The 14604-nt window shown below is 43.2% G+C and overlaps 1 protein-coding gene across 1 annotated transcript in view; it reads right to left on the bottom strand.

Annotated features, from left to right (window-relative positions):
• MYO10 (myosin X) overlaps positions 1-14604 on the bottom strand; it is a 198168-nt gene that overhangs the window by 13916 nt on the left and 169648 nt on the right. The window contains exons 27-32 of the mRNA XM_083449257.1: positions 13445-13688; positions 12356-12451; positions 5145-5238; positions 3544-3599; positions 2522-2664; positions 686-880 (exon numbers count right to left, since the gene is read on the bottom strand). Of these exons, the coding sequence (XP_083305383.1) occupies positions 686-880; positions 2522-2664; positions 3544-3599; positions 5145-5238; positions 12356-12451; positions 13445-13688 (828 nt within the window). The remainder of the gene's footprint in view (positions 1-685; positions 881-2521; positions 2665-3543; positions 3600-5144; positions 5239-12355; positions 12452-13444; positions 13689-14604) is intronic.

Below are 14604 nucleotides of genomic sequence, written 5' to 3'. Positions count from 1 at the left end.
TCCTGTCTTACTTAACATCATACAGATCAAAACAGTGCAAAGGCCGGCTCTCTACATCTCTGAAGTGTGTGCAAATTAAAACCACTTTAGAGGCCAATTTAGGAAGAATAGGTAAAAAGGTACCCTGACCGTTAGGTCCAGTCGTGGCCGACTCTGGGGTTGCGGCACTCATCTCGCTTTACTGGCCGAAGGAGCCGGCGTACAGTTCCGGGTCATGTGGCCAGCATGACTAAGCCGCTTCTGGCGAACCAGAGCAGTGCATGGAAATGCCGTTTACCTTCCCGCCAGAGCGGTACCTATTTATCTACTTGCACTGCATGCTTTTGAACTGCTTGGTTGGCAGGAGCAGGGACCAAGCAACGGGAGCTCACCCCGTCGTGGGGATTCGAACCGCCGACCTTCTGATCGGCAAACACTAGCTCCAAAACTAGCAGCTATAATTGTGGAAACTTTTTGGGAAAAGTGTATTTCTGAGGTTTGATGGCTGATAGCATCACTTTTTTTTTGGAGTAATACCATAAAATTATATATGCTAATGTATCTGGGAGACCTAAGAATACACTTTTTGTTATTTTGCCTAACACTTTAATTTGATACCCTAAACTATTTTAGCAGATTTTTAATATGATTATCGATGGCCACATCACTTGAATCTAGAGGAAGAGCTCCTGTTGAAATTAGTTACCTGTTTCTTTAAAGATTTTCTCATCCGGTGGTACCACAGAGCAGAGGCTGTTCAAGACCAGGGTGCCCAGTTTGAGGGCATTCTTCTCGGAGCTTTTGTAATAATCCAATGAGTTGTGTGTCAGGACAAACCACCGCTTCTTCAACTTCAACAAAGTCATCTTTGGGCTGTTCTTAACCTCCTTATGTAACCATCCTATAGTTTAGAGAAAAAAACATTTCCTGAATACTGATGCTCTTCTAGAGCTGCTCTCAGCTTTTGGCTGCTAGTCACTTTCTCAAAACATATTTTTAAAACCTCCTGCTATTTACAACACATAAAACAATAAAACAGCATTTACTGAGTTCTTCTCAGAAGGCTGTTTTGATGTAGGACTTAATAACCGTTCTTAAGTCAAGATGAAGCCAAAATGTTTCTCTTTGAATAGGCACATCTGGGCATAATGTTGTCAGGTCTAATACATGTAGGCATGTCATGTATTAACACCTAAGCCGTGTACAATGGGGTTCAGTGGAGAATGGATTTTGTTTTGTGAGTGAGTAGGGTGTGTACTAAATCATTCCTCCATTCTTCCCCCTCAGGGAAGAAGGAAAAAATGGAATAGGTTGGCTGGCAATATTTAAACTTTTTAGAAAAGAACCCACCCCCCTCAAAAAACAAACAAACAAAAAAAAAAACCTTCCAAGCCCACTGGCATTTTTATCATATTAGCAGCTACCAGTTTTTTAGGGGGGAAGTACCAGGGATTTATCTTTTTAAAGCTGACATTCCACAATCCAAATCCCCTTCTCTGAAGCAACTCAGAAACTATTTAGTCCTCACAATTACCCTGAAACGGCACCTTCCCCTCTCAGGGAAGGAGAGGGCAATGAAAAATGCCTCCCCAACTTTGAGGTGAACTAACTACTTTGTTATTGTTCAATCCACCCTCTGTGTTAATATAAAACAAACAGAGAATACCCAGCTCTAAAATCCTCCCTGTGCTTTAGAAGGAATCCCTTTCAATTCAGCCCAATGTCACAAGCTTTAACAGGAGATATTTGGGGCAGAGTTGCCAAAAGGTCTACCTCAATCAGCTCTAAGAAGCTTCCCCACCCAACTCTCTTGTTATAGCCTTTTCAGATTTTCCCCAACCTCCTATAGCAGGCATAGGCAAACTCCAGCCCTCCAGATGTTGGGACTACAATTCCCATCATCCCTAGCTAACAGATGATGGGAATTGTAGTCCCAAACATCTGGAGGGCCGGAGTTTGCCTATGCCTGTCCTATAGTCTTGCATCAGCATAAATAAACTGAAAGTTGCCTGACTGGTACGGATGAGGAGAGGCAACAGACCTCATAGCAATATTGTGGCTAGTACAGGAAGGAGCTGCTTCTCATTACGGCCTTGTAAAGGAACTAAAAACTCCTCTGGACATAAAAGACAATTGCAAACATCCACGCTTTGGCTTTTTGACTTAAGATGTACTGCTTAAATGTGGCCTCCTCAAGTTATTAGCAAGTACCGCATTTTTCGCTCTATAAGACACACCAGACCACAAGACGCACCTAGTTTTTGGAGGAGGAAACAAGAAAAAAAATATTCTGAATCTCAGAAGCCAGAACAGCAAGAGGGATCGCTGCACAGTGAAAGCAGCAATCCCTCTTGCTGTTCTGGCTTCTGGGATAGCTGTGCAGCCTGCATTCGCTCCGTAAGACGCACACACATTTCCCCTTACTTTTTAGGAGGGAAAAAGTGAGTCTTACAGAGCAAAAAATACGGTACTTTGGGAGCCAGAGTTTAGTAAGAAAAATACCCCATTTTGCAGGGGGATTTCACCTGAAAGATGCTCCTACCTCTCACTATGAACTCTTGTCCCTCTACTCGGGTGTCGCCTTTGGATCTCTGCAGCAGGGTGATCCAGTGATGCATCTCCTCTGGAGTGTCGGCGTTGCAGTGGAGAACACGATTAGCGGTGATGATCACAAATGAATTGGGTCTGCCCGGGAAAAAACAAATAAAGCAAAAAAGGCCTGTATAGTAAACATGGATACTATTTGGGACCATAACAAAGTGAGTCTGACTCATACAAAGCAATTCTCTTTTGTTTGTACTGTATATTTAAGCAAATGCTGATTCACTTTATTATTCAACTTTGCCTGACTTGTTTTTTAAACCTTAACATTTGACAGCTTGGCACAATCCCACAATTTCAAAACTACGGCCAAACTTGTTTCTGCTTCCACCTTACTCAGGTCTATCTCAGTGAAAATTAGCTCAAACCTTTGCTGGTTTATTCCAAAGATCAACATGAAGACACAGGTTCTGAACACAAAACAGAGACGCTCGATCTATTAGCAAAATAAAGGTAAAGGTAAAGGGACCCCTGACCATTTAGGTCCAGTCATGACCGACTCTGGGGTTGCGGCACTCATCTCGCTTTACTGGCCGAAGGAGCCGGCGTACAGCTTCCAGGTCATGTGGCCAGCATGACTAAGCTGCTTCTGCCGAACCAGAGCAGCACATGGAAACGCCGTTTACTTTCCCGCTGGAGCGGTACCTATTTATCTACTTGCACTTTAACGTGCTTTTGAACTGCTAGGTTGGCAGGAGCAGGGACCGAGCAATGGGAGCTCACCCCGTTGCAGGGATTCAAACCGCCGACCTTCTGATCGGCAAGTCCTAGGCTCTGTGGTTTAACCCACAGCGCCACCCGCGTCCCACATTAGCAAATTAGAGTGGCTGAATTAATAACTGCTCTACCTTTCTTTTCTTCTTTAACTTCTCAAGTTGATAGTCTCGCAGAAAAAACATGTCCTGTTTCAGTACAAAGGGCTGAACAAAAAGTAAGATTTCTGAAAGTGGAACTTGTTCTTACCGATCTGGATTGTCCGATGCACAGACGGAATCGATCAATCCCACATCCAGGGTGCCCTACACAAAAAGGGAAAATGAACATTGTGTTGTCTGGCCCATGGAATACATGCCCATTTAGTTTCATGTGTGGATGGTAACACAAACTGTGATGATGATAATAATACTTGATTTAGAGAATGAGGGTTGTGGGTTGGCATACAACAATAAGAGGTAGTGGAAAAACATCAGTTGCTTTTGAGCAAGTTGAACAAAAACTCTTGATAAGGCTTTATTTTATACTGGCACTAAAGGTAAAGGTAAAGGGACCCCTGACCATTAGGTCCAGTCGTGACTGACTCTGGGGTTGCGATGCTCATCTCGCTTTATTGACCGAGAGAGGCGGCGTACAGCTTCCGGGTCATGTGGCCAGCATGACTAAGCCGCTTCTGGCAAACCAGAGCAGCGCACGGAAACACCGTTTACCTTCCCGCCAGAGCGGTACCTATTTATCTACTTGCACTTTGACGTGCTTTCGAACCGCTAGGTTGGCAGGAGCAGGGACTGAGCTACGGGAGCTCACCCCATCGCGGGGATTCGAACCGCCGACCTTCTGATTGGCAAGTCCTAGGCTCTGTGGTTTAACTCACAGCACCACCTGCGTCCCATACTGGCACTACTGCAAGGAATAAAATGCCTCGCAGGCATGAACAGAAAAATGTTTAATCCCAGACTGTATGCTCATTGGTATTTTACTGTAATTGCGGCAATCTCACTTGGTGTACATGTCAAAATCTGTTTCCAGAGTTTCCCCCAACAAGCTGCTCCCAGTTCTGCCATCAAATTCACCAAACCACTTCCTGAAGGCTTTTATAGGGGGAGCATGAATGCCCATTTTCTATTCATTATTTATCTCTGCAATTTGTAGACTCATCCATCATGTCAACACAATTCCAGGTTGGTTTCCAATAGTGCACAAAATAGAACAATATATATTAACAGTTATTTAAAAGCTGATTAATCGAAGCAAGCAATAGAGCAGAGCAAGAAAACCGATCAGCAGTTTCTGATTTACTTCAAATGCCAAGGAGAACATATTCAAACTACCTTGCACAACATCGTAACATTTTACCACTTCATAGGTGGGACACTGTTGCAATGCAAACAAGTCCGGCCCGGGGGCCTAATCCTAATCCGCCTGTTGGTTTAATCCAGCCCCTGCTCAACAACTTCAATCCTTTAAAAAAGTCCAACAACTTTGGTCGGCCCTCACGCATGTTCACATCATTCACTTCTTTGAAAGAAGTTTGGACACGCCTGCTTTAGGTGGTGGAGACTGTCAGCAAGTAGAAACAATCCTACTTTGCCAAGTACACGGGAAAAAGGGAATCTTTCTACATTGACGGATGGCAGCATGCCAGGGTTTCAGAAAGGAGTTTTCCCTAGCCCTGCCTGGAGATCCCGGAGGCTAAATCTTGCACCTTCTGCATATGATCTACCACTAATCTACATGCAGCGGCAGGACTCATCCAACAACTAGGCCACCTCTTTCCTGGAAAAAAACTGAGCAGTGGATCCACCAACCGTATATGCAACTATCTGAAGCTGAGTGTAAGCCTTCCTTACCACGGCATTCTGTGGGTTTGCTTGCTCATCGTGCATTTCCCTGATTTCCTGTTCTGTGGAAGCGTGGACTTGACTCAAGACACTGAACCATTGACTGAAGGAAGAGAAAACACAGAAAAAAGGAGATCAGTAAAAGATTCTCATTCTGGAGGATTGTCTTTACGACTGTCTTGAAATGAAACAAACATCTGATGACCCATTTATTTTTCCTTGGAAGGATATTCACATTCCCCACATTCTAGATAAAGCCAAGAGGCACCCCACGCCCTCCCTACCGCAGTTAATGAGCTCCTAAAACAATTAACTATTGTCTGTAAATACAAAATAAATTTGCTTCAAGAATCTGAATCCACTAATCTTCATTCTCCAATTTGTGTGCTGTTATGTCACTACAGTGCTGTCTTGGTTTAAGAACAGCTTAGTTTATGAACAACTTGGATGAAGAACGCTGCAGACCCGAAAGTAGGTGTGTTCCATTTGTAAATTGAGTCCCCCGCTGCTATGGGAAAGCACACCTTGGTTTAAGAACCCTTTGGTTTAAGATCAGACTTCCGGAACGGATTAAGTACGTAAACCAAGGTACCACTGTATTAATATTTACCATTATGACAAGATGAAACTTTTTTTTATTCAAAAGAAGGAACACTCTCCATTGTTAGACAGAAACTCGCCAGTGATTTTTGCACTAACACTGTATCCAAGTACTTTAAAGCTATCTCTAACAACATTTTTCTTTTTGATTAGAATGCACAGAATTTATCAAACGAAAGACAAAAAAGCACCTAGATTCCATACACAATTCATTCAACACATAAAACATTTTGTCATCCGTTTGAAATAGAATTCCCTACCTGAATCACCTTTTCATACATTGAATCGCTAGACCCCAACTTCTCAAAGTTACTCTGTATTTTTATGTTCCTCAAAAATGCTGTTTTAAAAGCACCACCTGCCCTCAAATTTTCCTTATTAATTCTTAGCTGATATTTGATTCCTTTTCCAAGTACTAGCAAAAACAATTTTAGCTAATGTACAATAGAAAACTTGTCTGTTTATCCAGATAAACACTGGTTTTAACAAACCAAAGTGTCCACTATCCTATTAAACTGAAAATTTTCATTTATGAAATTAACCACAATCCTCCAATAATTCATTGTGGTCACAAACTTCCACCATATGTGGGAAAATCTCATTTTGATTCCTTACATTGCCGGTATCTCCCGATTCTCTACTTATGTGGTCCATTTCCCACAAAGTTCAATGCCATGGTGTGTTCATCTTGACACAATTTTCTCTTTAATTTACTGAAAGACATTGTCCTTTAGTAAATAAAAAATTCTAAACTGCCTTTTTCTAATATCTATGCCACTTTGAGCCGACAGCTTCAGGGCATTAATTACAATGGCTTTACACCCAACAGAGATAAGAACTAATGCACAACCCAACACTGCAAAACTGAGACTATTTCCTCCTTAATGTGTATTATTAGACATGTTATGCTGCAGTCTAAAGGTAAAGGTACCCCTGCCCGTATGGGCCAGTCGTGTCCGACTCTAGGGTTGTGCGCCCATCTCACTTAAAAGGCCGGGGGCCAGCGCTGTCCGGAGACACTTCAGGGTCACGTGGCCAGCGTGACGAAGCTGCTCTAGTGAGCCGGCACCAGCGCAGCACACGGAAACGCTGTTTACCTTCCCGCTGTAAAGCGGTACCTATTTATCTACTTGCACTTTGATGTGCTTTCGAACTGCTAGGTGGGCAGGAGCTGGGACCAAAAGACAGGAGCTCACCCCGCCGCGGGGATTCGAACCGCCGACCATGCGATCAGCAAGCCCTAGGCTCTGAGGTTTTACCCACAGCGCCACCCCATGCTGCACCCCATGCTGCAGTCTACCCACCCACTAATCTGGCATTTTTAAACATTTTGTTACTTTCCACAGCATTCTTAAATCCTCCATTTGGCTAGGTTTTTATTGTTAATGGGTGTAAAGTATCGTGACACATTTATTCATGCGCTATCTCCTGCATTTTATTTTTCCTTCAAGGAGCCCAAGTGCAGCTGACACAGATGCTTTTATCATACTGGGTTATCAGTATGCAGATGACACCCAGCTCTACCTCTCTTTCAAATCGGAAAGAGTGATGGCAGTGAAGGTCCTGTATGAGTGTCTGGAGGCAGTTGGAGGATGGATGGCAACTAACAGATTGAGGTTGAATCCTGACAAAACAGAAGTACTGTTTTGGGGGTCAGGGGGCAGGCGGGTGTGGGGGACTCCCTGGTCCTGAATGGGGTAACTGCCCCTGAAGGACCAGGTGTGCAGCCTGGGAGTCATTCTGGACTCACAGCTGTCCATGGAGGCACAGGTTAATTCTGTGTCCAGGGTGGCTGTCTACCAGCTCCATCTGGTACATAGGCTGAAACCCTACCTGCCCACAGACTGTCTCACCAGAGTGGTGCATGCTCTGGTTATATCCCATTTGGACTACTGCAATGCGCTCTATGTGGGGCTACCTTTGAAGGTGACCTGGAAACTACAACTAATCCAGAATGCGGCAGCTGGACTGGTGACTGGGAGTGGCTGCTGAGACCACATAACACCGGTCCTGAAAGACCTACACTGGCTCCCAGCACATTTCCGAGCACAATTCAAAGTGTTGGTGCTGAACCTTAAAGTTCTAAACAGCCTTGGCCCAGTATACCTGAAGGAGCGTCTCCACCCCCATCATTCAGTCTGGACACTGAGGTCCAGCTCCAAGGGCCTTCTGGCGGTTCCCTCACTGTGAGAAGCACAGTTATAGGGAACCAGGCAGAGGGCCCTCAGATGTCAAAGAAATAAACAACTATCAGACTTTTAGAAGACATCTGAAGGCAGCCTTGTTTAGGGAAGCATTTTAATATTTTGCTGGAAGCCGCCCAGAGTGGCTGGGGAAACCCAGCCAGATGGGTGGGGTATATATTATTATTATTATTATTATTATTATTATTATTATTATTACAAGCCTATGTACTGAGTGAAGGGATGTGGGTGGCGCTGTGGGTTAAACCACAGAGCCTAGGACTTGCCAATCAGAAGATTGGCAGTTCGAATCCCCGCGACGGGGTGAGCTCCTGTTGTTCAGTCCCAGCTCCTGCCCACCTAGCAGTTCAAAAGCACGTCAAAGTGAAAGTAGATAAATAGGTACCGCTCCGGCGGGAAGGTAAATGGGCTGCTCTGGTTCGCCAGAAGCGGCTTAGTCATGCTGGCCACATGACCTGGAAGCCGTACGCCGGCTCCCTCGGCCAATAAAGCAAGATGAGCGCCGCAACCCCAGAGTCGGCCATGACTGGACCTAATGGTCAGGGGCCCCTTTACCTTTACCTATGTAATAGTTAGGCTGAAAGAGAGGGGGGAGTTTGCCCAAGGCAATCCAGCGCTTCTCTTTGCCAAATATATTCATTTTCTAAGTGGCATTGATTTCTGATTATTTTTTAGGAGATGCATGCTATTTCCCTCATTTATAGCAGAGATGAGGAAGCTGTGGTCCATCCAGTTGTTGTTGCGAGGGGGGGGGGGCAGTCAGCCTGGCCAAGGACTGACAATGATGGGAAATGTAGACCAGCAGTGTCTGGAATGACACTGATTTATAGACCTAAAAGTTGCTTTTGATTGACTAAACAGAGAACCTTTATAGTCCCCGAGTTAAATCAGCTAAACATTAACTTCCTCCTGGCGTTTCTGTTTAGAGCCCTTCACACTAATTCTTGGCCAAAGGTGAAAATAGATAATGACTAACTATTCTGGCATCTTTTCCAGTATCAAAGGAGTTGAACAAAGGACGCACTGTGTTGTCCCCGCCTTTCTGTTCTGTCTTCATGCAAAGCTGGGATCATCTAAGGCTAACCTTTTCTGGACCAAGGGCCAAAACTTCACCCGTGACCAACTCTTTGAGAGATGCATGCAAGCCATATGTGGGTGTGGCAAAAAGTTGGTTTGGCCAACTCACTTTTGCATGCATATACACAAAGGGCACAAGTCTGTATCCTCAGATGATTTATGTAGATTTGCAAAGGATAGTGGGTTATTGCTGCCTCCGTGCTTATTAAAAATATTCATCTGATGACAGACAGCTGGGATTATTTGCCTCTTCATCAGGGTCCCTAATGTGAGCAGAGAGGACTAGAACCCACTTTTTTTTGGTCTCAGCTGCCCAAAACGTGTAGGGGGAGATAAAAATTTGCTTTGGTGGGGAAGGCTTGATCTGACCCCTGGGCCAGGGATTAGCTACCCATAACTGCAACATGATTGTGGAAGAAACATGACTGTAATATCCCCATGAAGATCCAGTCCTCTGTATTATGTGACAATCTGTCTTGGGCTTCAAAGAACTACAGTGGTACCTTGAGTTAAGTACTTAATTCATTCTGGAGGTCCGTTTTTAACCTGAAGCACCACTTTAGCTAATGGGGCCTCCTGCTGCCGCCGCACCGCTGGAGCACAATTTCTGTTCTCATCCTGAAGCAAAGTTCTTAATCTGAAGCACTATTTCTGGGTTAGCGGAGTCTGTAACCTGAAGCGTATGTAACCCGAGGTACCATTGTACGTATATGGAAATTGCTAGCTGCTGCAAAAATGCTGGTTGCTAAGAAATGGAGAACTAATTTTGCTCCCACATTAAAAGAATGGTTTTCTGAAATAACGAAGGTGTCTGAAATGTCAACACTAACAGAATTATTGAAGTCAGAATGTTTATACAAGAAATGATCTTTGCTTTTTAATGTTATGAAAGATGGATATAATCACACACATATACATACACACCCCAGAACATCTTACATAAGGAACATGAAAGCCTAACAACTGGGAATAAAGAGAAACAGAGGAAGAAGGAGAGGTTCAATTCTGCAGTACATTGGTACATTTTTTTGTTAAAAGAGCCAAGTACTTGGGAGGTAGGCAGAAATCTCCAGGGGGCTGCAACAAGAGCGGCAAGAATTATATTAGCACAAGCTTGGAAGACAGAAGAAATACCAACGAATGAACAATGGCAAGGGAAACTTACGGAATATGCAGAACTGGCAAAATTAACAGATAAATTACATGAAAAGGATAACAAAGACTTTAAAAGAGAATGGGGACCATTTACAACATATATGAAGAAGCAACATAAAGAATTGGACTCACTGGCAGGGTTTGAATAAAGAAACACAATTGTATATAACAAAAAGTAAGATATGTATTGGGAAAATTTTGGGAAACAACACACAGGGTGAGTAATATGGAAATAAAGCAAATAGGGAATATGAGGGAAGTCCAGGGGAGGGGGGCGAATATGGAAAATTGTTAGAGAAATATTGTTATAAACAAAATCTGCCCTTTCCCCCTTATGGTGTATCCAAGAGCCCATATAGAGTCCTTAAGTGGGTTCCCTATCCGTAGGAGAAAATAACATAGAGGCGAACCAGAGAATATTGAGAAGCAAAACAGCTATTAAGCCTGATCTTTATTAAACTGTTGCAACAGGGTCCTCACTCACCACAAGCAGGAAAGAGGAGGAACCCAGAACAGAGGTGTGTCCGCCTTTATATAGACTTTTGAAATTGCCCACTCTCAAACTCCAGACCACCCCCAGAAACATCATACATACATCACAGGAGGCGCTCTAAAACAGAATCCTGAGTGTGTGGTTTATCTCCTGTCTGGCAGGTTACCTGATTGCATTATCTGGGTTTTGGCCACTCTTTTGTTACTATAACTACTTAATTCCTGAATCCAGGTCACAGTCCAGGCTCGCCCTATTCACACCTTAAATGTGCCCTTAAGGCAGGATTTGTGAGCACAGAGACAATGGGGAGGTTTTTTTATTTCCTTCCTCCTTGCAGAGAAACAGAGTCAAAATGGTTTCAGGACTGTCTTCCTGTACTGTTTCAGACATGTGGTGTATATAATTATGTACGTGTTTGCCTTGTACATTTAATTTATATTATTTGTGATCTTAAATTCTTATAACAATGTATACATGGAAAAACCAATAAAATATTTTTATTTTTATTTTTTAAAAGAAATCTCCAGGGGACAACACTGATGGACATGTTTCACAAATCAATTCTCTGCCAACAAACAGCTTTGTGTTTAATCTTTCTTGTCGTAGTGTGTCATGGAAAGATAAAGAAAATGTTAAGAGCGGAACGTGCGGGTGCTGTGTATACTACACACATTTTGAAATGCAAACAATTATCTTCGTGTTTGTAGGAAAAAAATGGTTTATGTGACAGAGGAGAAAAGTCACCTTAAACACTAGCAAATCTTGTTGGCACTTTGACAGATCGCAGATGGTGATAAAAAACCAGCTCTGGATCCTATATTTGAACCTGAACTAGTGAGGTATAAGTGGATAGTGTGTGAGACTAGAATGTGGGAGACTATGGTTCAAATTTCCACTTATGGTATCCTTGGACCAATCACTGTCTCAAATCCACTTTGAAGTATGTGAGGCTAAAATGTATACCGCCTTGAGCTGAGATGGGACATTCATGCAATAAGTAAATATTTTCAAGTGTCAAAGAACTGGGAATTGAACAAACGGAATCAGACTACTGGAGAGAGAGAGGGTATTAGGGGCTTTTTTAAAAAAACCTTCAATGAGCTCATTGCTCCATTTGAAAAGAAACTCTTCACAGCAAGATTGGGAGAGAAGGAGAAAAATTCCAAGCTATGGTAACTTTTAAAGATTGTAGCCTTCTCTTAGGTAATTACTGAAATATTAATATTTATTCTGCTAGCAGTTGTCTTGAGCAATCTGAAGGTTTTTAATCTGCTGAGCAGCATGGGTTTTAGGGTGCTTTATTCTACCTGACAGTCTCCAGGTACTGTTATCCCTAAAGGGAATTACAGCCCCATCTACTACACATGCTATAGTATTTTATATCCCGACTTGCAAAAGTATCAGAGTGGGCAAACTGATCAAACCCCAGTTTGCACATTCTTAGAGACAATAGCAAATCATAGTACATTTTGGGATATCTTTTGGGCACTGGGCCCAAAATTTAAGAATACTGTCAGCAGAACTCTGTATGAAGCCTCCGTCTGAAAACCATTCTATTGCTTCTGCTTATTTTATTTTTCTGTGGGTGGGGAAAGAATCCCGCAGTGAGTTTATTGCTGGTCAAGTAGTACTAGGCTTCACATCTGCAAAACATCAGTGGCTGGAAGGGTAAAGGGGGAGACAGTTCTTACCTTGCGTCCTCAGGCGACTCAGCAATCAAATGATAGGTCCTATCGGCCATGACAATGTCAATCCCGTTTTCCTTAGTAGTGTTATCAACGATATCTCTAAAACAGACAGAGAAGTGAGAAATACGATGAATTTGTACTGTCAGAACCCTGATGCCCCGTCTTTCAAATCTATGCTGCCAGGTGCCATAAGAAAGCGGCAGAGATAGCACATGATAGTACGCACCCCGGAAATGATCTCTTTCAGCTTCTGCCTTCTGGAAGAAGGTATAGGGTTATAAAGGCCAGGACTCGCCGCCTGAAAAACAGTTTCTACGCTAATGCAATTCTGGTTCTAAACACAGCATAAGGGGTCTCTGTAGTATAGTGTATTTTAAAATGGGGTTTTAGAGTTTTTTAGGGGTTTTTGAATGTTTTATGTAGTTTTTATGTAGTTTTATGTAGTTTTTATGTAGTTTTGTGTAGTTTTGTGGTAGTTTTGTCGTAGTTTTATGTAGTTTTTATGTAGTTTTATGTCGTTTTTCAATTTCATTGTTCTGCAAGGGACAATGACAATAAAGATATCGTATCGTGTCGTTTCTTAATATTAAGCCAGTGGAGTCTAGTTTTTAAGGCCTACAAACAATTTTGCCCCTCTTTTGTTTCCATAGAGGCACCAATCCATTCTTTATCTCCATGCAGGCTTTAATATGGATCTCCTTCATCTCCATCTCATTTTCCTTCAGCTACTGATCTGTGCCGGCTACCAGCCGCATGCAAATTTATTATGTGTTGTTTTAGCCAGATGATTTTAAAAAAGTCCTGGAGACGACGCTAATCTGGACAGAGCACATGAGGCTGGTTTCCAAAGGGCCGTGACTGGGAGGACAATGGGTGCTTAGTGCCGCTCTGCTGATCAGAGGAGCACACGGGAAGGCTGCCAACACCATCTCCTCAGCTAAGATCCTGGCAGAGGGGAAAGGCATGGCTTTTAACACCCAGTTGGAGGCAGGTAAGAAAGAACAGTGCCTTGAAGTTGAGGCGCTTTTTACCTCTGAGGACACCGAAGGGGGCTACTCTATGCGTGGGATGCCTTAAGTGGACTTTGCTTACTTGGCTGTTCGGATTTCAAGTGTTCCCTTGAGCTTTTCTTCGCTATCGTTTTCGAAGTACATCAGCCGGGACTGCCGGAGAACAAACCAGCGTTTCTTCCAGTTCCTTCTGGACAGAGTGGAAGACCCACCACCTTTCTTATGCAGCCAGCCTTGCTTGAGAGCTTCCTGTTTCGAGCGGAACCACAGGAAGGTTTCATCTTTCAAGACACACCAGCGGCGCTTCCAAGTGTTCATCAACCCACCTTGAGGAAAAGGGAAATAGGTTGTGAAACCTGCATTTAACAACAACAACTGCAGCAACAAAATGGCCAACACTCCTTCAAAGGGAATGTTGTGTAGATCAGAACTATTTCTCATCAGGCAATCTGGATGTTTTTAAGAAGCAGAATCTTAAAACCATTGGTCCATACAATTAATAAATATTGAAAACTGCCTAGGGTCAAACAAGCAAGCATTCACCAGATTCAACAGCAGATTGTCACAGAGTTATACCCTTGGTTTCAAGCTCTCTACCCTCAACCAGCATCCGAGAGAACAATCAAGCTTCAGGCTTTTTCTCCTATATGCTCTCTCATCCCAACATTTTTCTCTACGACCCAATCCTTCTGCGGATGGTATAATCCGTATTACACGGCCTTCAGTCAAAGTGCCTTGTCAGAATGCCTTTGCTCTGGCAAATGGAGTGATGGGTCTATCACTCTTACAAATTAAAAGAAGAAATACAAGGCCGAGTTATGTGTGACTATTATACATGCAGAAACCCAATAATTTGACAGAATCTCGTGAAAACCAACAGTATAGATCATGGGCAGGCAAACTAAGGCCCGGGGGCCAATCACCTTCTCAATCTGGCCCACGGATGGTCCAGGAATCAGCATGTTTTCACATGAGTAGAATGTGTCCTTTTATTTAAAATGCATCTCTGGATTATTTGTGGGACACAGGAATTCATTCATATTTTTTTCCTTCAAAATATAGTCCGGTCCCCCACAAGGTCTGAGGGACAGTGGACCAGGCCCCTGCTGAAAAAGTTTGCTGACCCCTGGTATAGATCAAAACTCTTGGTCTTGAGGGGACTGTTTCAGAGGAAGAATTTGAAAAATGGACTATTGAAGAGCAGCTATTTCTGCAGCTTTTACTTCTCTCTTATGTATCCTG

The sequence above is a fragment of the Podarcis tiliguerta genome (assembly GCF_965153285.1).
Source record: "Podarcis tiliguerta genome assembly, chromosome: 7".
Lineage (NCBI taxonomy): Eukaryota > Metazoa > Chordata > Lepidosauria > Squamata > Lacertidae > Podarcis > Podarcis tiliguerta.
This window is presented reverse-complemented; position numbering and strand designations above follow the sequence as displayed.